Raw genomic sequence first — 24,259 nt, 5'->3', positions numbered from 1 at the left:
TGCAATGTTGTTCTTTGGATTGGGATTCAACCCCTCAACGTTTAGGAAAAAGAATAAAAAACTCTTTAACGTTTCAAAAAAGACTTATAATCCATTTTTTGTTAACAAACACTGTTTGTTTTAATTATAAATTTATTTTTAATTTTTAATTACTATTATATCCTTATAATAAATAAATTAATATATTAATTTGAGATATATCACAATTAATAATTTTTTAAAAGCTTAAAATTGAGACAATTATTTTTTTGCCCAAATTATTTACTATAAATTACAGATATACCCTTTCGAATAACAAATACCAAAATACGCAGCCAATTTTACTTAGCATTTGTCCAATTTACATTTCATCTAAAAGTTAGTGATGGACATGTTTGGTGAAATTAAGCAAAAAGGCCAATAATTTGTCAATTGCCACTAGCAAAACATAATAATAAAAAATATAATTTGTTAATCGGTGCTAGTACATAATGGCAGAAGTTGTCGTGATTCATTCAAGAAAAAAAAATGCCCTGGAAGAAACACAATCTTGTCTACCAAAAGGATACAAATCCATAATTTATCCTAAACAATTTTTGTTTAAGCAATGTTCATCATTCCGATTAACAAACTTCGTATGGGTTCCATTACAAAGATCTACGTTTGATAGGAAAAAAAATATTGAGAAGTTGTGCCGGCAGCTGCAGCAAAGACGAAGAATAAAAATAATTAATATCTCAAAATCATCAAATGCTAATTTAAAAAAAAAACAGCCCACCTAAATGTTTAATATTTACCATGTCCTGATGTCCAATGGAATTACATCCATCTTTGTTGCTGACTTAAATGAGGTTCTTGTTGATCTCTATGGAGCTGAGATTTACTTGAAGAGGTGTGATGTTGATACTGTCTTAAAGAAACGCTATACTGATGCTAATTTGAAGGACAATGCTGATGCTGACTTGAAGATGGAATATCACAGTTCATAATAGATTGTAAGAGTGAAACATGTCTTCCCGAGATATTGCTTTGAAATGGAAAATTGCTTTTTGAAATATTGCTTTGAGCTAACAATTCTGTTGCATTATTAACAGTATGATTAATTAATAAAGATGAGAACCATAAAAAAGGTAAAAAGAATTTTAGGCTTACCTGATGCGGGCTGAAGGTTTTCTGAAGCAAATATGCTTTCTGATGTATTTGTATTTCCCAGCATAGGGCCCTGTAAGTGCATCTGATAAATATAAGTTATTGATTAGTGGACACTGATCAAGCTTATAAATGAAATATAAAAATATAAATGCAAACAACACTTAACTTGATCATTTGCAATGATCGGTGTATTTTTGCATGATCTTTTATTATGACCCAAATTTCCACAATTTCTACATTTTTGCTTGGCCTTTCTTTTTCCTTGTTGCTCCCCTGGCTCTCTTCTCCTCATTGTTTTAGGCCTACCAACTTTGACTTTCACTTGTGGAGGTAAGATTTTGATGCCTTCAACAGTCAACCCAGTAGTTTGATCAGGAAGTGGATGTATAACACCTGAGTATGTGGCTAAATATGCTTCCACCGTTAGTTTCTGATCCACATAATCAGCAGCATCCTCTTGCCTCCGGGCAATGCATGGCATGACATGTTTGCATGGTATCCCACAAATTTGGTAGGCACCACAATCACAAGTTCTATTCTGTAAGTTAACTACAAAGGTTTTGTATTTCTCATCCATTACCTCAAATTCATACTCACTGGCCATAAGAACCCTTACAAATCTTCCTTGTTGCCTAGATACATTCAACTTTCTCCTTACAGTTGGAGGCAGCTTCCCAACCCACTTTTTTGCCTCAGAATGCCTTTTATGCAATCTTTTCATTACTTTCTTTCTAATAAACTCTACAAGTGTTAGCACAGGCTTGTCTCTACATTCATTTAACCAGCTGTTCCATGACTCGCTCATGTTATTGGTTACATGATCAACTTTCACATTATCTACAAATGTATGCCTTGCCCACTCTCTCTTATCAATTTTGATCAGATAATCATAAGCAGCTTGTGTGTCCTTCTTAGCTATTCTTATTTTCTCCATGTTGTCTTTCCACTCAGCTTCACACGTGGCTCTTGCAGCTGCCCAAAATAGATTTCTATAGACTACATCAGGATGATTAAGTCTCAAATTCGCAAATATATGTCTGGCACAGTGCCTTACAGTAGCACCATGCCAATATACTTCTAATCCTTTCAATATTCCCTTTTGTCTATCAGTCATAAATGTCACTTGACTTTGATTCTCTATATTCAGCCACTCACTCATTATGGCCAAAAACCATTTCCAACTGTCAGCACATTCTGATTCGCAAATGCAAATAGCAATTGGGAAAATTCCACCGTTTGCATCCAAGGCTACTGCTGACAATAGCACACCCCCAAATGGCCCTTTTAAATGACAACCATCTAATCCTATAAACCATCTACATCCATAAATAAAACCATCTTTTAAAGCAGGAAAGCTAAACATAAACCTCTGAAACTTCAAAATTGGCCTTCTATTTTTATCAAAACTAGACTCAAACTTCATCTTTACTAACACATCGGGATTTCTCTCCCTGAGTACTTGAGCATAATCTCTCAAACTTTGATAAGCATCTGCATAGTTCCCATTTAATTTATCCAATGCTTTTTTCTTGGCCCTATATATTTTCTTCCTATTTGTCTCAATCCCTAATCTGCTAACCAGCTCATCTTTCATTAATTTAACCGGCATCTTTGGATTATTCTTTAATGTACTCTCAAATTGAGAGGCAATCCATGTATATGATGCTTCTTTAGTCTTTAACACTCCATCACACTCATGTACATCATTCAGTTTTTGAATTCTGAACTTTGTACCAGATTCTACCAGTGCTGCATAAATGAACCAAGGACAACCCTCATTGGAACATTTTGCTCTGAATCTATTGCTCTCATTCTTGATTCTGTTAAGGTCAAACCCATTCTTAATAATGTAGTCCTGAAGTACCCTTCGAAAATGTTGGACGTTGTCAAACTCTTGTCCAACAACCAATCTATCCACTCTACTAGACCAAGGAGTGTTTCATTCAACATGTTGATTGGATTTTGCTCATCTTCAGATTCTGAAAGCAAGGGATGCTCTTTATCCTCTGACTCATAGTTAGATAGAATTTCATCTCCTTCCTCACCGCATTTATTATCCCCTTCTTCGCCACCTCCATTGTTTCTAACATTTACTCCATCATCATTTCTACATGGTCCATCCTTATCTTCCTCATCATCTGACCAATATGCCTCATCATCCTCAAAATCTCCCCACTTATCAACAAGAGGCTGTAACGGGCCTTCTTGTTCAATCTGGGACTGGAAGTGGCTATCTTCAGTTATTTGTGGAACATATTCATTTTCCATAAAATAGGAAGTCCTGATATTCGAGTCTTGGAAGGAATGATCAACTTGGGAATGCAAATTTAGGTCATCAAAGTTGCTCTCAACTTCAAACATATTTGTTTGAGTTGCCATCTGCAATTCTGCGCATTAGTACAAGAATTTCATTGATAATGTTAAGAATGAAATGCATATGCTAGCATAAAGATGAAGATGGAGACAAAGGCAAAATTAATTATATTAGATGTTTAAAGTCAAGTTTAAAGAATAATATAAATCTCGATTCCTTAATCAAATGTACAATAAATATTAACTAATTCACTAGCACTCATCTCAAACCAAAATAAACTAATAAAAAAATCATTAATTTTTAGCACCAAAACGAAGTATCAGGACAAACAAGAAACAACCCAGCCACCTACATACCCAAAACCCCAAAAATCCAAAACTTATACACCAAGAAGCCCAAAAAAAAGCCGTATAATTCTGGTTCAATGTTTGAACATAGATTCTTTTCATGATAATAAAATCATTTATATTTATTTTTATAATAAAAAATTACAAAAAGATAAAAAAGAAAATTAGCAACTGCAGTACGATGAACATGGATACTAACCAAAACTTCTTCCAAAGAACAGGTTGAACTTTATCTCTCACTGTAAGTGTCGCCGTCAAGTCAATCTAGTGTAATGGTTTTGATTCCTCAAAGAAAAAGGGTTTTGATTCCTCAAAGAAAAAGGGTTCAAAGAAATATGTAATTGTATCTCAATTTTTAGTTTTAAAAAAATTATTAATTGTGACATGTCTCAAATCAATATATTAATTTATATTTATTATAAGGGTATAATAGTAATTAAAAATTAAAAATAAATTTACTATTAAAACAAACGGTGTTTGTTAACGGAAAGGGGGTTATAAGTCTTTTTTGAAACGTTGAGGGGTTTTTTGTCCCTTTTCATAAACGTTGGGGGGTTGAATGTCATTTTCCCTTGGGAAAATGAAGTCAAATTTCAGCTATTTCACATGGGTTATACTTTCCTTGATAAAAGGAAGAAATTTGCACAGTTTTTACACTTGATATTGAGGGTTTAACTTGAAAAAAGATTAAAAGATTGAATAGTTTATGACGATTATGGAAGATACAAGTACTTTTATTATAATTAACTTTGTCGCTTACCCCGGATATAATCTAAAGCTAAAGGTTTTACTTCGCATGATAGAATTTAACAAAATTTCTTGGAAAGCAAAATACCCCAAAACCGCAAATGGAGAAAGAAAAAGTGTTGCATTATCTAAAAGCAAATGCTGTATAAAAGTAGTCAAAAGTCTACATGTGTGCACAGGTTCCTATGCTCTTTCTTAAGTTTACAAAATCAGTCCATCTTGGCCAAAAATTTCTAACACCTTAGAGAAGTTTTATGAATGAAATTAGTTTATTTCCTTTAGAGTCCGCCACAAGATTCACAGGCATAATGCGTTCACAAAAGTGCTTTCCTACCAAACATAGTTCTCATGCACCGAGACTTCCACCTAAAATACCCAAAGCATGGAAGAGATAACAGAAACTCAGCAACTAGACCACTTAGAAATTCAAAGCCAAATGCAAATGTTAACAGAAAATATCAGCATGCACAGACCTTCAGTCGCTTCCAGTGACTGCAGTCATGGGGCAATGGTAAAATATTCCAACCGTTTTCTGCCAGGTGACTGCAATCGTGTCCAAGAAGAAGGCTACAGATTGTGATATTATGATCTGATTGGTTACCTTTCAAGCGTGGAATTGATGGAATAAGAGTCAAAGGAAGGTGACACATGTTCAACAGGGACAGATACTGCCAAGTAATTTGAAATGTGAAAGATTTGTCGGAACCCCACTTTGTTTTCTAAATTGCCTTGACAGAATTAGTTTTCATTTTCCAAGAATAGAACTGCCCTGCAACACGAATATAAAACTAACTCCCAGAATCGTCAGCATACTTATAATAAACTACTACAGCTCTAATCGAGAAGATATACTGCTTACTAATAAATCAGTCAACGAGAAGTTGAATACTCAAAAGATTACTCTTTTTTTCTTTTTTCTAGAGTTAGTTCATGAACAAAACCAATAGATACCAACGAATTTCACCAATAATTCACAGGTGTCTGCTTGACCAGTTCACCCCATCATTTGGATCATCCTTAAGCCCATTTTTCCTCCTCAAATGAACTTCACCTATTGGAAACCTCATCAGGGCTATTAGAATTTTCTCACCTTTCCACTAGATTATAATATCAAATCTTCAAATAGAGACACTCACTTGCCATAAGAATAGAAGCTCAAGATATCTTTTTTCTTTTTTTCCAGTAAATGGGGCAAGAGCAACAGTTTAGACACAAAGTATCTATCAGTCAAAATAAACAACATATTTCACCTAAGCCTTCCAGAAACAAACAGAAATATCAGGTTCATTTATTCTAGTGCTATAATACAGCAATTATGGCAGTGAAATTTGGAGATACAAAACAAAAGAATAGGATATAACATCAATCTTCAAATGGAGATATTCACTTAACAAAAGAATAGAAGCTAATGATATCTTTTTCTTTTTTCCAGAGGCAGGGGCAAGAGCAAGAGTTTAGACACAAAATATTGCATCAGTCAAAATAAATCATATATTTCACTTATGCCTTACAATAACGAACAGAAGTATCAGGTTCATTTATTCTAGTGAACTATAGTACAGCAATTATAGAATATTTGCAAAAGCAAAAAAGCAAAACAGGGGGTGGGGCCAAAGAGCTGGAGTTCAGAGACAATTTTCCATCATTCAAATCAAATCATACATTTCATTTTAAGCCTTTGCCAGGAATACAGCAATCACGGTAGTGAAACTTAGCATAAACAAAAATGATACATAAGCAAGATCACTAAAATTTTGACAGTTAAATTTTCTAAATTACTCCTAAAACATTGACATAATAGAAGTAGAACAAATAGAAAGGTAATAGACCTACATCAAATATACAGTATGCATAACGAGATTTATTTAGACAAGAAAAAGCAACGAACAAAAATTTTAACAAGAAGCATGATACTTTAACTTGAGTGCAAATATCTTCCACTACCAATTAGTTGATGACATAACACTTCTTAAGAGTTCCTAAAAAGTTTCTCCTTAGTAAGTGCAAACAGCCACATAATAAAATAATGCTACAAGCAGCCAATGCTCTGCAGGCCATGAAACAGATTATCAATGCTTTCAGACCTTCAATTTATTTTTTAACAGCTATCATGAGTTAATGTACCTGAAAATGTTTTAAATGAAGTGCAAGCAACAAGATATTACCTTGTAATTTACGCAGCAGGGAAATTCCAAGAGGACATCAAGAATGACTAAAGTTCCACAAGCTTTGTCTAACACCATCAGCAACCATTTGTCAAGAGCTAGAAATGCGTGGAAATCAGCTCGTTGCCTCCACATTGTCTAATTTGTATATGCATTGATTCATTATAAGAGGGAAAATGTCACAGCACTGTCAACGGGGAGATTTCATCTGCAGCAGAAATTCAAAATTTGCAAGACAACAAGGTGTCAAAATAAAATAGAATATGAAAATGGCATGACCAGACAGTTGACTTTAGAATATTTTGAAATGTTGACTTCTAAATTATAATCAAGCCTATTGAACCAATTCATTACTACCTCTTCAACGTCAAGTTCTAGCTTCTCTGAAAACACTCTGATCTTTTCCATTTTCCTTACAAGATCAGCTCTCGCACAATTTCCAACAACATGCTTCACATAGTTGCTTTGCATGCTGTTGTTATCAGATAAAACACTTTCCAAAAAGAAGACAATAGGTCTTTTAAATGGATCACTAGGATAGTCTCTCAAATTAAACATAAAGTGACTTTCAACGTTTGAACCTCTCCTCCATGACGTAAAGGTTCTCCACAATGAAAGGAGATCTGGAAGAAGTTGATTGCCTTCATAGACCTCAATTGCATAGCCCCATGCAACAGAAACAGTCAATAGACTTGACTCGTCATAACAAACTGTTTGCTGTAAAATTCCGGCTGGATCAACATTCACAGCTTTGAAAAGATGTTGCAGAGCTTGCTTCTGTTCATATTAGGGAAAATTGGGTCGATAGCATCCAAATGATGAAGAGACAGCAAAGGTTATAATGGATGTGCAGAAAGCAAACAAAACATATCCCCTCGCATGTCAAGCTGGCAAAATAAAATAAACTCAGAAGTTTGACTCCTTAACCACATGACTGACAAAAGCCAAAACTTTATCTGAGGAAAAACAACAGTACTAAAATGAATAAGATGGCATGATTTCCAACATCCAGTTATATAAGCCAACCAATCAACATCAGACGTTAAAAAGTCAACTCTTCCACTATGGTAACCACCCCTAAGGTAAATGTTCACATGAGCAAAACTTCCTCGACCAATAATCAAAGTTACCCAACAAACTAATTGTGCCATTTAAAAAGAACAGACAAGAGAAAACATCTCAAATCTCTTCATAGCACATAGCACAGAAGTCTTCATTTCCCCCTATGTTCAGTATCTACAAAATCAAGCGATAAATCAATCAAGAAAATGCCAAACTATAGATTCATTTTACACTACATCTAAAAGACTCAGTATTGAGTATTATTTCGACAAATGTCCATTGGTGCAGCCATTTATCTATTCTAAGAGACAAAGGTCAACCAGACTGTTGTATTGTACAATGGCATCTCAAGCAATATCACAATTCTGTCAAGCTCAGCTAATAACTTCACTTCTTTATATAGTACTTCCAATTTTTCCAACATCACGATGGAATTATAAATGCATTTGAAAAAAATCAATAAATCATCAAGTAACAAGGAAAATCAATAAATCATCAAGTAATAAGGTATTTTTACCTGATGAAAGCTGGGCTCAGGGTTTAACCCGACACCTAGCTCGACCAAGCAAGAGAAGGCCCTCGCATCACTGCCGTACAAATGGGCATACCTCATCAAACAAAAATCCAAAGCCCTACCTAAAACCCTGGCGAGAGAATGGCTAATTGCAAACCCACCTCCACCAAATGTCATATCAAATGAATGCTTTGCATTCTGCTCATAACCCTCGCTATTGCTCCCCACATAGAACCACCTATGGCTAATTGCAAACCCACCTCCACCAAATGTCATATCAAATGAATGCTTTGCATTCTGCTCATAACCCTCGCTATTGCTCCCCACATAGAACCACCTATCATCACCATACTTCGACAGCGTCTTCACCAAATTGTCCACAAAGGAAACAGCATTGCCGTCCCCGAAAACGAACCACCGAATGCCTGCCTTCTCATCCGTAAGGTCAACTGCCTCTTTGACAACACGGGCTACATGTACGGCGGAGCGGAGACCCTTGGGGAAAGTGGGGTCGCTGGCTGAAGAGGAATCTGCAGCACGGTCTAAGAAGGTCAGAGCTCGAGCGGAGTTGGAGGAGTACCAGAGGCGGACGTAGGAGCGGCAGCGGGGCCAGGAGCTGGATGAGGACGCTATCGAGAAGAGGAGGTGGCGGCGGGTGAGGGGATTAGCGGTGACCGCGTGTGAGGAGAGGAGACGTGGCGGCGCGTGGAGGGAGGGGTAGTAAACTGAAAAATATGTCCAATTTGGCAGATTTGTGAGGAGTATTGTACTAAACTGAAAATTTCAATTTGGCAGGACTTTACTCCAATAGTTAGATCTGATACTCCATTTAATATGTCCAAAGCCCTCAATACCGATTAGAACATGAATATAGTAATAAAAAATAAAAAAGGTTCAGATGCATACACAAGGATCTGATCAATGTGTCTAAAGTTGTAATCTAAATTTACTACAGAAAACAGCATGAATATTTGGTATTTGACAATACATGCTCATATAAAATAGTAAGAGAGGAACAAATGATTCTGTGTCTAAAGCTCTATAATTCTAAATTTATTGCAATAATAGCATTAATATTTCACTACTTTCAAGTAATTTACTAAAAATGATCATATGAATGCTCAAGTACAAAATTATGTAATTTCCTTAACAAATATTAACTCACAGGCAACTTCTTCTTTGCCCTTTATCAGTGGCACAAGAATTAAAACAAAGTTCACATGCAATCCCATTTTCATCCATAATTATAACACAAAGGTAATAATAAAGAGACGAGTAACTAAAAAAATTTTTTAGCTATTGTTTCCTTTATCTAGCAGAACAGATGCAAGAAAATAAATTGGTATTTCAAATTGCATTTTCAAATAGAACTGTTGCAAGACATAGCTACTGCATGCTGCCACATCAACTAGATTAGATTCAATAACTCGGTTGTCCAGATATTCATGGTCAATGAATTCCATCCATTTCTAAGTTTTAGCACAAAACTAAGAATTTTCAACAAACTAAAAGTACAATTACTGTCACAGACATTGATCTAAAGCATAGAAGCAAAAGGAAAAGTGTTGGCACCTAGGATGCCTTCTACATTGAGACCATTTTGGAGTCAGGACAGAAACCATGAGGACAGAAACCCATGTTGTGCATTACATTAAAAGGACACGCAAAAGAAAATCAAGACGAAAATTCCTCTCGACTCCTGTACAGGGCCCCCTCATTTGGTGGTTCTCTTCGGTTTACCTAAAACAAACACAACAAAAATCAGAAAACACAATTAGCACAAAAATGCAAAAAGAGTGGTTCAAAAATACGAATAAAAAAGAATAGTACATACCTAAATTTTTCACCGTGAATTGCAGCTCCAATAACAACAGCTTCATCAGGGGTCACGCCTCTTGGACTCTTCAAAGGACTCTTCCCAAAGAAGAGTTCCATGTACTCGCGCACTGAAGGTACACAGCCCAATCCACCAACAACAAGAATACCATCAAGATCCTTCCTCGTGATGTTTGCCACTTCCAAACATTTTTGACAAATAGCCCCAGTCTCCTCGATCAACTCACTAACCAAGGATTCAAACTCAGACCTCGTGATTGTGACCTCCAAATCTTTCTGCACGAGAGATTTCTTCACCTGAATATTGAGCAGGTTGTGAAGCTTAACTTCAACTTGGGGCTCTGAAGACAGTCTAACTTTTGCTCTTTCAGCAGCACCCAAGAACCTTTGAAGGACAAGTGGGTAATGTGAAGCATCAAATGCATGACAACGCGTAAATTCCCTCCATAAATGCCGCACCAATAACAAATCGAAGTCCAACCCTCCATGACTTAAGGATTTTCTCTTTGCTTTCACCTACAAAAGACAAATATAAATATGAGTTAGTAGTAAGCAATAAAAAACTGTATTTCATATTAAATATATATATATATATATATATATATACCTTAATGACACCATTTGAGATCTCCAAAATCGAAAACTCAAATGTACCTCCAAAACTGTAGACTGCAAAAAGCCCATCTCTCTTATCAAGGCCATATGCGAGTGCGGCAGCTACGGGATCCTCAACAACGCCCTGTATGTCGAGACCAGCAATATCACCGGCATACTTTATTGCTTCTCTTTGAGCTTCATTAAAACAAGCCGGAACACTTATCACGGCCTTTGTAGCAGACTCTTTCAAATAAACTTCGCCAATTGCTCTCATTTTGGCTAAGATGAATGCTTGTATCTTAGCCGGAGAGAATATGCCGAATTCCGTCTCCACCCATGCCTCTCCTTTAAAACCCCTTACAATCTTCGGGTAGAGACTTGTTTGAACTTTACTACTATCATACACTGTACCCACCAAATGTTTGGTATCAAACAGTGCGCGGGATGGGTACAGAGATGTCATCATATTTGCTTGTCTACCGACCCATGACTCCCCATTGGGTTTAAAGAACACTACTGAAGGCATCGATCGAAATGACTTCTTAGTATATCTGCCACCTTCTACCTCTTCAATCACCACGGGATCCTACACAATTTCATCATACGTTAGAGAGATGAACAAATAAAAGATAAAATATTCAAAGGTCAGCAATCTTACTTCTCCTTGCATAACTGCAACACGAGAATATGTAGTTCCAAGATCAATGCCAAGAACATTTCCCTGAGATTTAGAACTATACATGTATGTATATATATATATATATATAATCCATAAGAAATTTTGCCCACAATCAGTTTAAAAAAAGAAAAGAAAAAAAAAGCACTAACAAGTAACGAGATATAAGACCACACAAACACAATACCTGAAATTGCGTGCCAAACTCATAGATGAGACTAGACAGTGATGCATTGCTGGAACAAATTTGGGTTCTGGACTTACAACCTTTTAGAAAAAAGACAAAAGATAAAGAAATGAGTACAGATGAAAGGATGTTGTAAGAATATTAAGAATGGTTTATTACTAAGATGTTATTGTGCATATACCAAAACTGTGAATTATTTATTTCATTTGAGGTACAGGAATGTGCACTTATCGAGGGGGCATTTGCAGAGGAAGAACATTTAGAAAAATGAAAATGAATCACTTTAAGAATCATACTCTGATTGTGCAAAATTTAGAAGTTGGAATAGAGCAGTGGTTTGTAAGAGATTAGTACTACTAACAGCTAGTAGGAATTTCAAAAGGGGGTTGGAGAGCATATTCAAGGCCAAATTTAAAATTCAATCATTCCAGGATGACAAGGCAGTTTCTTTTAGGTGCTACAACCTCCTAGAAGCATAAGAGCTAGGTGCAATGGACTTCTGTAAATTGGAAGAAAACTTGTATGTGGGATTGAGCAAGTGGTCTGTGTACAAAAAGGTTGATTTGCTGGCCTACGGGTTAATATTTTTGGTTCGTAATTTCACATATGAAGACTTGAAATTCTTGAGAAAACTAGGGAGTGTGGTGGATGCTTCGCTTGAAGCTCATCATGAAAAACATCGAGACTTAGGACTTCAGAGAAGCAAAGATCAAGTGAGGAAGCCAGAAACAAGTTGTATTCTGCCGCAATCATGATTGAAGGAGTAAAGGAAGTGGCGATGGCCATGAGAATCTTGTATAACATGGTTGAGATTAGGGTTAGCGCAAAAGGTTGGCAAACTGAGACAGGTTGAAGATGAAAGGAACTGATTACATGGCAGTAGCAAAAGAGAAGAAAGAAGGTGCCTATCTAGAACAATGTCTGTAAGCAAGAATTACAAACAACAAATGTTATACAACCAAAAATTGCATATAGTGGTGTAATGCAGCACATACATGAAGATACTCTAAATGGACTTCTATTTAACATCATTCCTGGCTTTTTGAATAAAAAATGAAAACACCATTTACTTAAGGAATTTGGATAGTAAATATAAATTCACACATATCATTAAAATTTGTGCTTTGTACCTTGTTGGCAAGTTTCAAGAACTCCCTGCATCCCTGGCTGACGGACTGAAATAAACAGCAAAGAAAGCAAGTCAAGAATCTGAGTAGGTACAACCACATGTGAAATACAACACATAACAATTAACAAGTGCTCTGATAATTGTTCTTAATCCTTACAGAGGCAGAAGTCTTAGCCAATGGATAAGCACGACTGAGCTCACAAAGCTGCTCATATTTCTCCAATGTTTTTGGTATTGCTTGTTCTTGTGCTTCTTTAGCTGTTGGATGAGACATTTCTTCCAAGGTGACACCCTTTTGGCTGCTGACAGAATCCTTCATTTTCGCCAGCTCTTCTTCCTCCTCCTATAAATCAGTAAAAATTAATAAATTCATAACATATTTCCCACAGTTATGACAGCAAAATAAACAGGTATTATTTACCTCAAAATTTCTAACTCTAGTATCATAGTTCAACTGAACATTGAATATACAAGTTAATGGAGAATCTAAACTAAGATACTACCATCCACTGCTATCAGCCCAGCATTTCCAAAAATCCAGAAAGAAATGGGTAAGTAGCAAGGCATTGATACTTCCAACAATTAGTCACAACTTTGGACATTTGATACACATAGATTGACTTGAAGATTCAGTATGTAATGAAAATGGAACCTTTTTGCAGAATGAGTTTTGGTCGTGGAGTGTTTAGGTTTTCTCCAAGGGAAAATGGTCACAGAAGGTTTGGGATAATTCATAGACAGGATAATCCAGAGCAGGGAACAGGTTCAAATGAAGGGACCTCACAAGAATGAGCAATGTCAAAACGTCAATTCATAACATGAAGCTATTGTCAAGAAGTTAGGATTTTTCAGTTAATTTTAAAGTCTTATCAGAATAAAGTTTTAGATAATTAGTTTAGTTTTGAGGTTTATCAAAATAAAGTTTTAGATAATTATTTTTTAAAATTCAAGTTTAGATAAGTATCCTACAATTAGGGGATATTAATTAGGAGTTTGTTTTCTGCATTCTATTTAAGTGTAACTTGTAGAATGAATGAAATAAGAAAAAAAGAATTTCAAACTCTAAATATTCACATGGTATCAGCCGCTGGTGATATTTAGAGGTCTATTTTTCAATGGTGAAAATGAATATTTAGAGGTCTATCAAACTGCCATGACTGGTGAAAACTGTGGTGAAAATCAATGGTGAATGAATATCAAACTCTAAAATGAATATTTAGAGGTCTATTTTTCAATGGTGAAAACTGCCATGACTGGAGCTACAAAGAGCTCATCGGCATCCACCACCGAAGATGATGATAGTAACACCACAACTCCTCAGCCGCTGCTGCAGCAGTCTGAATATAACCAAGATAGCTCTTCTTTGCAACTAACTGTTCATAAATTGAATGGAAAAAATTACTTAGAGTGGGCACAGTGCGTTAAGTTGGTAATTTATGGAAAGGAAAGCTAGGGCATTTGACTGGTGAAGTAACAAAACCAGCTGCTGGAGATCCTTCTCTTCCGACCTGGAGATCAACAAATTTGATGGTTATTGCATGGTTGATAAACTCAATGGAGACTAGGATTGGTAAGCCTTATCTTTTCTTACCTACAACGAAGGCGGTGTGGGATGCAGTCCGAGATACCTATTCTGATTTAGAAAATTCATCTCAAATATTTGAGTTGAAAACTCGACTGTGGCAGTCTAAGCAAGGTAATCGGGACGTCACAACTTACTATAATGAACTGTTGATCCTTTGGCAGAAATTAGATCTTTGCTATGATGAGCAGTGGGACTGTTCGAGTGATAGTGTAAGGTATAAGAAGATGTTGGAAAATGACAGAGTATATGTGTTCTTGGCAGGGCTAAACCATGACTTAGACGAAGTGAGAGGCAGAATTCTGAGCAGGAAACCCCTTCCATCTATTCGAGAAGTGTTTTCTGAGGTAAGAAGAGAAGAAGCACGACGGAATGTCATGCTTAATGATGTTAAAGCCACCAGTGAAGTAGAGAGTTCAGAGAGTCCTGCTCTTGTTTCAAAGTCACTTGAACCTGATGGAGATCGAAGGAATTCAAAGAAACCTTGGTGCGACTTCTGTAAAAAGGCTTGGCATACAAGAGAAACTTGCTGGAAGCTACATGGCAAGCCTCCTCATGTGAAGAAGAAACAGGGAAGTGATGGACGAGCCTTCCAAGCTACTTCAGATCAAGAGCAATCAGGTTCTTCAGAGTCATCACCTTTCACCAAGGATCAATTAGAGCACTTGTATAAATTGTTTCAATCCTCATCCTTCAATTCATCTACTCCCTCTTGTTCATTAAATCAAAAAGGTAATTATCTTTCTGCTTCCCTTGTTTGTCATCATTCGAATCCTTGTTCTTGGATTATCGATTCAAGAGCAACCGATCACATGACAGGCTCTCCATCTTTGTTTTCTGCCTATAAGCCATGTTCCTAACTGCATGTTTCAGCTGTTAATAATGACAATGAAGTTTTGTTGTGGCACTTTAGGTTAGGCCATCCTAGTTTTCAGTATTTGCAATATTTATTTCCCAACTTGTTTGCTAATAAAAGTTCTTCTTCCTTTAAATGTGAAATTTGTGAATTAGCAAAACATCATCGTGCATCATTTCCTTCCCAACCCTACAAAGCCTCAAAACCTTTTTCTGTGATTCATAGTGATGTTTGGGGACCTAATAGAATTTCTACATTAATAGGAAAAAGATGGTTTATTACCTTCTTTGATGATCAAACCCGTATTTCTTGGGTATATTTAATGAAGAAAAAATCAGATGTGGAAATGATTTTTAAAACTTTTAACAACATGGTACAAACTCAGTTTCAAACTAAAATTCAAGTTTTCCGAACGGACAATGGGAAAGAATACTTTAACAAGTTTTTGGGAGATTATTTTGTGGAAAATGGCATATTTCATCAAAGTTCATGTACGGATACCCCCCAACAAAATGGAATTGCTGAACGCAAAAATAAGCATCTCCTTGAAGTTGCTAGATCCTTACTTTTTACAACTCACGTTCCTATGTATTTGTGGGGGAAGCTATACTCACCGCTGCCTATCTGATAAATCGAATGCCTTCAAAAGTTCTACAATTTCAAACTCCATCTGATTTCTTTAATCAATGTTTCTCTACCTCAAGAATTTGAGTCACACTTCTGCCCAAAGTATTCGGTTGCGTTGCTTTTGTCCATATTCACAACCAGAATCGGGGCAAACTTGCTCCAAAGGCTAGAAAATGCATTTTTGTTGGATATTCTCCAACACAAAAGGGTTATAAATGTTTTGATCCTATTTTTTAAAAAATATTTGTTACCATGGATGTTACATTTTTTGAAAAACGAAGATATTATGTAGATAATCATCTTCAGGGGGAGAATAGGAGTGAAGATTCTATCTTTAACACTATTCACCTAGAAACCCCTTCTATTTCTTCTGTGCTACACTCACTCCGTCCAAAAAAAAGTCTCGAGGCTGCTATACCTGAACCTAATACTCTCGTACATGTTCCAAACACTGCTATACCTGGTTCTACCATTCCTGATCCCATATTAGAACCTAGTGCACCTGAACCACAAGAAAACCTCACTACATCTGATAATTTTTTTTTTTGCTAAGAAACAAAGATTAAATATAACTATAAGAAATATGTACAAGGATTAGGAGGATTACAAATCCACAAAAAAGGACGAGAAGTCCCAATATAAACAGAACACTTAGAAACTGCAAAGATAAAATATCCCAAAACCCAAAAACATTATCATTAAATCTGATAATGTAAATGCTAATCAACCTGGACAGCCTTCTAATGTGCCATTAGAACCAAATTTATGTGCAAGACAAGGTAATAAACAATCTGAGTTTAATGTTTACTCAAGAAAGGGTACTAATCAAAGAAGAGAGAACCCTACTTTGCAGCAAGGCCATGATTCCAATCGAAGGTCGGATCAGACTTCTTCTTCCTCAGGTAATTCTGATTCTAATTCTTCTTGTGAGTTAAATTCAAATTCTCAGGTTCTTAGTAATCTGGACATACCTATTGCTCTTAGGAAAGGTACTAGAAGTTGTGCCAAATACCCATTGTCTAACTTTGTTTCGTATCACAACCTATCACCTTCTTTCTATGCATTTACCTCACAACTTTCTAGCGTAGAAATTCCAAAGAATGTATAGGATGCTCTAAGTGTACCTAAATGGAAGGCAGCTGTCCTTGAAGAGATGAATGCTCTTGAGAAGAATCAGACTTGGAAGGTGGTCAATTTGCCTAAAAGGATGTCGACAGTTGGCTGCAAGTGGGTATTTACTGTCAAATACAATTCAGATGGTTCACTTAAGAGATACAAGGCTCGCCTACTGGCAAAGGGGTTTACTCAAACCTATGGGATTGACTATTTAGAGACCTTTGCACCAGTAGCAAAGTTAAACACTGTACGAGTTCTCTTGTCTATTGCTACAAACCTAAATTGGCCATTACAACAATTGGATGTGAAAAATGCATTTCTCAACGGGGATTTAAAAGAGGAAGTATGCATGGATCCTCCTCCTGGTTTCTCTGAAAAATTTAGGTCAAATGTGTGCAAGTTGCAAAAGTCCTTATATAAACAATCGCCTAGGGCTTGGTTTGAGAAATTTACTACAGCTGTGAATAGACAAGGTTACAGACAAAGTCAGGCTGATCACACAATGTTCACTAGAGTTTAAGCTAAAGGTAAAATCACTGTGCTTATAGTGTATGTGGATGACATTATTCTTGCTGGAGATGATTTAGTTGAAATGGACAGATTGAAGCAAAGCCTAGCCACTAATTTTGAAATCAAGGACTTAGGTGCCTTGAAATACTTTCTTGGAATGGTAGTTGCTCGTTCCAAGAAAGGTATAGTTGTCTCACAAAGGAAATACATCCTTGATTTATTGAAGGAAACTGGAATGAGTGGCTGCAAACCAGTTGATACACCTATGGAGTATAGCCTAAAGCTAGGTGAAGAAGAAAAAGCCTTAGTGGATGCACGACGATATCAGAATTTGGTGGGAAAACTTATTTACTTGTCTCATACTAGACCAGACATCGCTTTTGCAGTCAGTATAGTACGTCGCTTCATGCATCATCCTCGGGAAGAACATCTTGAAGTTGTTTACAGAATTCTCAGATATCTAAAAAGTACTCCAGGAAAGAGACTTTTGTTTAGAAAAACAGAGAATAAAGGTATTGAGGTATACACTGATGCTGATTAGGCAGGTTCGGTTACAGACAGGAAGTCTACTACAAGCTATTGCACTTTTGTATGGGGTAATTTAGTGACTTGGAGGAGTAAAAAACAAAATATGGTTGCACGAAGTACTGCTGAAGCTGAATTTAGAGCTATGGCACACGGGCTTTGTGAAGTATTGTGGCTGAAACAGGTTCTAGAGGATTTGAGAAGACCTACAGTTCTACCTATGAGGTTATACTGCGACAACAAAGCAGCAATCAGCATTGCACATAACCCAGTGCAACACGATAGGACCAAGCATGTTGAAATTGACCGTCACTTCATCAAGGAGAAACTTGAGAATAAGATTATCTGCCTATTGTTTGTTCCAACAAAACAACAAACAACAGATATCCTAACCAAGGGACTCCTCAAACCTAACTTTGGACATCTTGTCAGCAAGTTGGGAATGATTGACATCTACGCACCAACTCGAGGGGGAGTGTCAAGAAGTTAGGATTTTTCAGTTAGTTTTAAAGTCTTATCAGAATAAAGTTTTAGATATTTAGTTTAGTTTTAAGGTCTTATCAGAATAAAGTTTTAGATAATTATTTTTTAAAATTCAAGTTTAGATAAGTATCCTACAATTAGGGGATATTAATTAGGAGTTTGTTTTCTGCATTCTATTTAAGTGTAACTTGTAGAATGAATGAAATAAGAAAAATAGTATTTCAAACTCTAAATATTCATAGCTATGAACAAATCAATCCTACCTGCGGGAATCATCCCTCACATTCGACAATTTTAAATCCATAAATTCAATTTGAAATTACATATTGAACATTCTGATAATAAACAAATTTCATAATAGAAAAAAGAGTGAAGCATAAGTTTAGCATTCACTATTAAATGCCCCAACAATTTTTTTTTTAATTTATTTATTGCAACAACAAACGAAGAGCGTTTATTAACAAAAGGAATGCATCAATAGAATGTCAATAAAAAGAACAAAAGCTTTTATTGAGTAAATCATAGAAAACTAGAGTTATACTATTAAAGAAACACCAGCTCCCTGAACAAAGCAGAAGCAACAGTATTTTACCCATATAAAAAATTGCAAATGTAACTAAAGTGTCGTGTCAAAAACCTTGATTGGTTCTTCCTGCATCTCTAGGAACTCCAACTTCCTTCTACTTCCCAAAACAGAATCTTCCAATGGCAAGGTTGTAACCCCAACTGTATCCACAATCTTATCTGGAAGGAAGGAGAGTGTAGCTTGACCAGCTTTCTCTGGGCTAGCCTCTCCAGACGCATAGAAGGCTCTGCAGAGATTACAAAAGACAGAAAAATATAAATCTGGGCTTATTTCTGAAAACAAACACTTAAAAGGTGAAGCTTCAAGTTACCTAGAAAGAATCAAAAGAGACGATGGTACAGTATGATTGAGAGACAAATCCAGCCAATCATGCAACTGCATAAAGAAATACAGATTTAAAGGCCAGGATAATGGAACTTTTACTATAATTACACAGAGAACAATAAAAATTTGAAAGAAAGAAAACTTGAAACTACAGTTGCCAGCTAATTCAGAAGTTCCAGAACTCCTAATAAAGATAGATCTAATACATAACTTCTAAAAGAAAATCCTTATGGGTTTTTTGTTGATTAGGAAGTTGCTTTCATCCACTTCAGCACCTACTACCATTTTGTATTTAGATGAAGATCATGTTCAAAATCAAAAGTTAGGAGAAAAAGATATCATAATCCAGTAAAACTACTGAAGTAAGTGTGATATTATTTCTAACTTTAGCTTATATTAACACCTCTCTATCTATTGCGATACGAACCCCATGACATAACGAATCAAAATTAGCTACTGCATCTATTGTGTAATGTTCCTTCAATAGTTCAGTAATCAAAGCTTTGCTCAAGGCAGCTTCACATTCGGAATATTTTCCATATTTTAATATCCAATTTTTGAAACTGCAAAAATAGGGTCTGCTCCAAGTACAACAAGCCTGAAATAGAAATACAAAATTAACTCAACGAAATTAATTAATCAATAAGCCAAGCCAGAGTTAGTTATTATTATTCGAAATAGAAAAAAAGACACAAATAAACAAATGAATGAATGAATCCTCACCGGCTGGAAATTGTTATTAAGAAACCTACAAAATCAAATTAATTAACATAAACAAAATGAGAGATGTGGACGGAAAACAAAATAAAGAAGATGAGAATTTGGGAAACTGTGAAGGAAAAGGCTACCTGACTTTGAAAGCGAGTTCAGAGGCAAGCCACAACATGATTTGTGATTTTGTAACGGAGAAGAACAAAGGAATGTGATTGATCAAAACAGAAAAGATTTAATGAGACTTGAAGAGCTGTTTTGTTCCAGAGTCAGCCATCAGCCAGCTAAAGAATGCAAGAAATCAAATATTTCATACGTTAGAGTCTGCGAAATTCCAAGGAAGAATACATCTACAGAGTACAGATTACAGTTTAACAAAGACCTCAACTGAAAATTTTACTTTTCGAACATCATCCCAGTAACCAGAGGCTCATTGATACAAAAATGATCATAGCAAAGGATGTTTAAAGCTGATAACGCAAAAACAAAAAGTTCTACTGATATAACTTACAACATAGCTCCAAATTTTACAAGCAAAGCCAGTATATAACAACCAGTTTTACATTATTAATAATTATTGATAGTTTCATTATCCACTTATAAATGACAGAATCGGTTTACACAAAAATCACCCAACAACAGATCATGAGAAACATCATTAAAAACAACAACAAAAACAATAATAATAATAATAATAATAATAAAACTAAACAAAATCTGATGAATCACATTGAAGAGCTTACCATTAATCATAAATATCCACAAATCAAATGAATTTACAATAAATGCAGAGCTAATCAATGCAAAATCCAACTAAAAAATAAATAGCAAAAGCAATCATCCCATGCACCCACAAACCAACCAACCGCGATGGTTTATTGTGTTCAAATCAACGAGAACTTTTTTAATGGGGTCAGACGTCACAATCTTTTAATGATATATCAACTGAAAACAGTAAACGAAGGGCTAGGGATTTAATATATATAAAGATGGAAATGTCGAATGACAAAAGTAAAGAATGGGCTTGAGATTCCATCATTACTGTTCTCTTAAAATGGCCAGATCGTTACCTGCAGTGATGAAGACGGTGACGAGATGCTTGAGATCGGCGGTGAAGACGAACAGTGAATATCGCGCTATGAAAACGAAGGGAGACGAAACCGGCACAAACGGAGAAGAAACGGGAAACCAGCTGCTGCTTCACAGCTGATGGACCAGCGATGGCGAAAACGGTGGTTGATTTTGGCAGCGACAGTGAGGTTTGGCTGCGATAGCGTTCGGCCGGATGGAGCTTCGATGCGAGGCGCTAGGCTTTGGATTTGGCGGGATGGCAAAATCTGGATACAACCGGATCCGGGTCTACATTAAAGTATGGGGTTCACCTACGTTGCAACGGTTTTACCATACCCCGGTTTTTGTTTTTTGTGATTTAACTAAGGGTAAATTTTAATTGAGTCCTCATTATTTTTTTAAAAAAAATTCAAAGACCAAAAGTTTACTAAATGAATCAATTAAATCATTTCAAGTGCAAATTTATGTCATTCAAACCCTTAACCCAATTTTTCCGTTAAAAAAATCAGTGAAAATGTTAAATATAGAAAGATAGGTATATCGCTATAATCATATTAGTGATTTAAAGTACAATTTTAACCTTGGACATTATTTTTTTTTCAATCTAACAGCCTATTTATCAATTTGAGCAACTGAAAACACTAAACGAATATCTTTAGCCAATTTTTTTAAAAATTCAAATATAAAGAGTGAATTATACATGAAAATGTAATTTGCTATCCATATAATTTCATCACATCTATAAAAATATGATAATTGTTAAACAAAAGAACATATGTATTGAATATAATATTAAAAAAACTACAATAACATTCGGTCTAAAAATGAAATTAAAAGTATGAAAGTCAATTAAATTCAAACTAACAAATACCTTAACAATACTAAGGTAAACTGAAATTTAAACACAAAAACTAGTTAATTGTCTTCTGAATTCTATAATGGAGAATTAAATGTCAACCCAAGGTGAAATTATACTATCCTACTCCTTGTTAACAGTGATAAGTGTTAGCCTAAAGGGCTGTACATAATGTAATTTTGATGATAACAAACATATGTATTAAGTGATTTAATAAATATTGTATTTCACATTTTCACTAGTTTTTGAAGGATAATATTTATGCAAGTGAATCAAGTGAAATCAAGATTGAAGACACTCAACGGACAACGGCGACATCAAGAATATCGTTTAAAGCTTAACGAACAAATTAGTGCGATAAATTCTTGTAAAGCCGGTATGATTTAATTGATGCATGATTTAGCATTTGAGAAGCTCAATAGATTAATTTAATTAAATACTTTTCATAAACTAAAATGTTTTGTTTTTATAAAGTAAAGTATTTTGTGGATTTGAGTAAATTGGACTTAAATGCTAAGATTTGAAATCTTTGATTTTAATAAGTATTAAAATTCGGAGTTGGACGTTTTTACAAACATTTGAAATGTTTTGGGCCATACTATAATTTATGAATATTTTTGGACTAAAGTGAAAGATTTTGAGAACTTTGAAAAATATAGGTATTATGTTGAAAAGGACCTTTGTGTGAAACAAGAAAATCTTTGGGGCCATATCATAATTTCAGAAAGTTTGAGAAAGACATCTATTTTTATGAAGTTCTGAAATTGGACCTATTTATAAAGTTTTTTGACATTTTGAGCCATAATATAATTATAGAAAGTTTTGGGCTAAAGTGTAATTTCAATTAACAGTGTTACTGTAGCAAATTCAAAAATAACGGTAATATTACTGTTCCTGAGCGGCTAGCCGGATAATCAAGCGGCTAACCGCTTGAGCGCTGGAATTTGCCTATAACGGCTAGTTTTTGGGCTTTCACTATAAAAACTCAACTCAAACTTCATTTTAAGAACTAACACAAGCAAATATAAGATCATATAACATATATTGAGCTTTCATTTCGTAAATCATCATTTGTTGAATCATCATTGAGCTATAATTTGTTATTCACTCTTAAAGAGAGTTTTATTGTTGTGAATTTCATTTCTCATCAATTTGTGAGTGTACAAGTGTGGGAAACACTTGGGGTGAAGAGATTGGGGATATAATCTCTTGTTGTAAAGGTTCATTGACACCTTGGAAGTCAATTGTAAACATTTGAAGCCTTGGGAGGCTTGGATAGTGAAATCCTCAAGCCGGGTGAGCTTGGAGCCGTGGACGTAGGCGGGGATAGCCGAACCACGTAAAAATCCTTGTGTTCGATTTCTCTTCCCTTACTCTTTTAATATTGTACTTGATTGAATTTATTGTTTTTGATTTGATTAAGGCGGTAGATTAAATTGTTGTGCGAATTGTATTGCATAAAATTTAAAATCCCAATTCACCCCCCCTCTTGGGTTGCATAACTTGCATTTCAATAAGTTCTTCATTTTGAGGTTGAAGTACAGTCCATAATAGTTGTGTATGTAGTCCCACTAGTTGAGTGACATTGATTGAAGCCTAACTAGTAGGGGTGTTCAGAATCCAATCAAATCCGCTCAATTCGTCTAATCTGTAGAAATCCGATCCGTAAAAATCCGATCCGTGGATTGGTGGATTGGATTGGATTGAAAATTTGATAATCCGCAATCGGTGGATTGGATATGGATTTACTTCTGTAAATTCGTAAAAATCCGTGAATCGGCAAAAAAATAAAAAGTATTTATTTAATTAAAAAAAAACTTGTAAATATGACATTATTACTTGATACCTGTTTGGTATGGCTTATTTAATAGATGTAAGTGCTTATTTAATCTTATAAGCGCTTATCATAATTTTTGTTATTGTTTGATTGTTTTTCTAATAGAGCTTTTGAAACTTAAATAAGTTATTTTTCCTCTACTAGTAAAAGCTCAAATTTTGGGCTTTTGGGAGTAGAAGTTGAAAAACTTTTTTTAAATATTAAAATATCTAAAAATCCTCTATTTATTTGTAATTTTATTTTATTCTTTTCATAACATAACTTTAAAAAATTTATCTATGAAAGTAATTTCATAAAATTTTAATAAAAGCTCTTATTGACAACCAAACAACTAAATTTTTTTTAGTAAAAACTCGATTTATAAAATCTCTACTTGAAAAGTTGTACTAAACAGAGCCTTACTAGTTAATAAATTAGTTAAAATATAGTTACAGTAACACTATATTATATCTTATCCGATGATAATATAA

General features: G+C 35.1%; 2 protein-coding genes across 3 annotated transcripts; both read right to left on the bottom strand.

Moving 5' to 3' along the window:
- Window positions 1–403: 403 nt before the first annotated feature.
- LOC102621741 (uncharacterized) lies at window positions 404–10,001 on the bottom strand. 2 transcript variants are annotated; one of them, XM_052434317.1, is made up of 8 exons: window positions 9,853–10,001; window positions 8,284–9,005; window positions 7,062–7,591; window positions 5,013–6,912; window positions 1,298–3,518; window positions 1,132–1,213; window positions 777–1,055; window positions 404–680 (listed from the first exon to the last, which is right to left on the bottom strand). In XM_052434317.1, exons 5-7 carry the CDS (start codon window positions 2,738–2,740, stop codon window positions 913–915), a joined length of 1,668 nt encoding a protein of 555 aa, XP_052290277.1. In that variant the 5' UTR covers window positions 2,741–3,518; window positions 5,013–6,912; window positions 7,062–7,591; window positions 8,284–9,005; window positions 9,853–10,001; the 3' UTR covers window positions 404–680; window positions 777–912. The 2 variants fall into 2 exon arrangements, with proteins under 2 accessions (XP_052290277.1, XP_052290281.1); XM_052434321.1 differs by having other exon boundaries at window positions 1,132–1,201.
- On the bottom strand, window positions 9,723–21,406 carry LOC102621250 (heat shock 70 kDa protein, mitochondrial-like). The gene is made up of 13 exons (XM_052434313.1): window positions 21,096–21,406; window positions 20,163–20,309; window positions 20,038–20,062; window positions 19,718–19,912; window positions 19,301–19,365; window positions 19,042–19,216; window positions 12,863–13,048; window positions 12,707–12,751; window positions 11,577–11,656; window positions 11,372–11,447; window positions 10,724–11,299; window positions 10,115–10,632; window positions 9,723–10,020 (listed from the first exon to the last, which is right to left on the bottom strand). Exons 2-13 carry the CDS (start codon window positions 20,198–20,200, stop codon window positions 10,017–10,019), a joined length of 1,983 nt encoding a protein of 660 aa, XP_052290273.1. The 5' UTR covers window positions 20,201–20,309; window positions 21,096–21,406; the 3' UTR covers window positions 9,723–10,016.
- Between the last annotated feature and the right edge of the window lie 2,853 nt (window positions 21,407–24,259).

Source organism: Citrus sinensis, chromosome 2, assembly GCF_022201045.2.
Source record: "Citrus sinensis cultivar Valencia sweet orange chromosome 2, DVS_A1.0, whole genome shotgun sequence".
NCBI lineage: Eukaryota > Viridiplantae > Streptophyta > Magnoliopsida > Sapindales > Rutaceae > Citrus > Citrus sinensis.
This window is presented reverse-complemented; position numbering and strand designations above follow the sequence as displayed.

Coding starts and splice junctions, on each gene's coding strand:
- LOC102621741 (XM_052434317.1), bottom strand. CDS start 2,740: ATGCCGGTTAAATTAATGAAAGATGAGCTGGTTAGCAGATTAGGGATT. Junction 1,214..1,297: donor CGATCATTGCAAATGATCAA/GTTAAGTGTTGT, acceptor TATATTTATCAG/ATGCACTTACAGGGCCCTAT. Junction 1,056..1,131: donor AAACCTTCAGCCCGCATCAG/GTAAGCCTAAAA, acceptor ATAATGCAACAG/AATTGTTAGCTCAAAGCAAT.
- LOC102621250 (XM_052434313.1), bottom strand. CDS start 20,200: ATGTTGTGGCTTGCCTCTGAACTCGCTTTCAAAGTCAG. Junction 19,913..20,037: donor TTAATAACAATTTCCAGCCG/GTGAGGATTCAT, acceptor TTTCTATTTCAG/GCTTGTTGTACTTGGAGCAG. Junction 19,366..19,717: donor GTATCGCAATAGATAGAGAG/GTGTTAATATAA, acceptor TTCTTTATGCAG/TTGCATGATTGGCTGGATTT.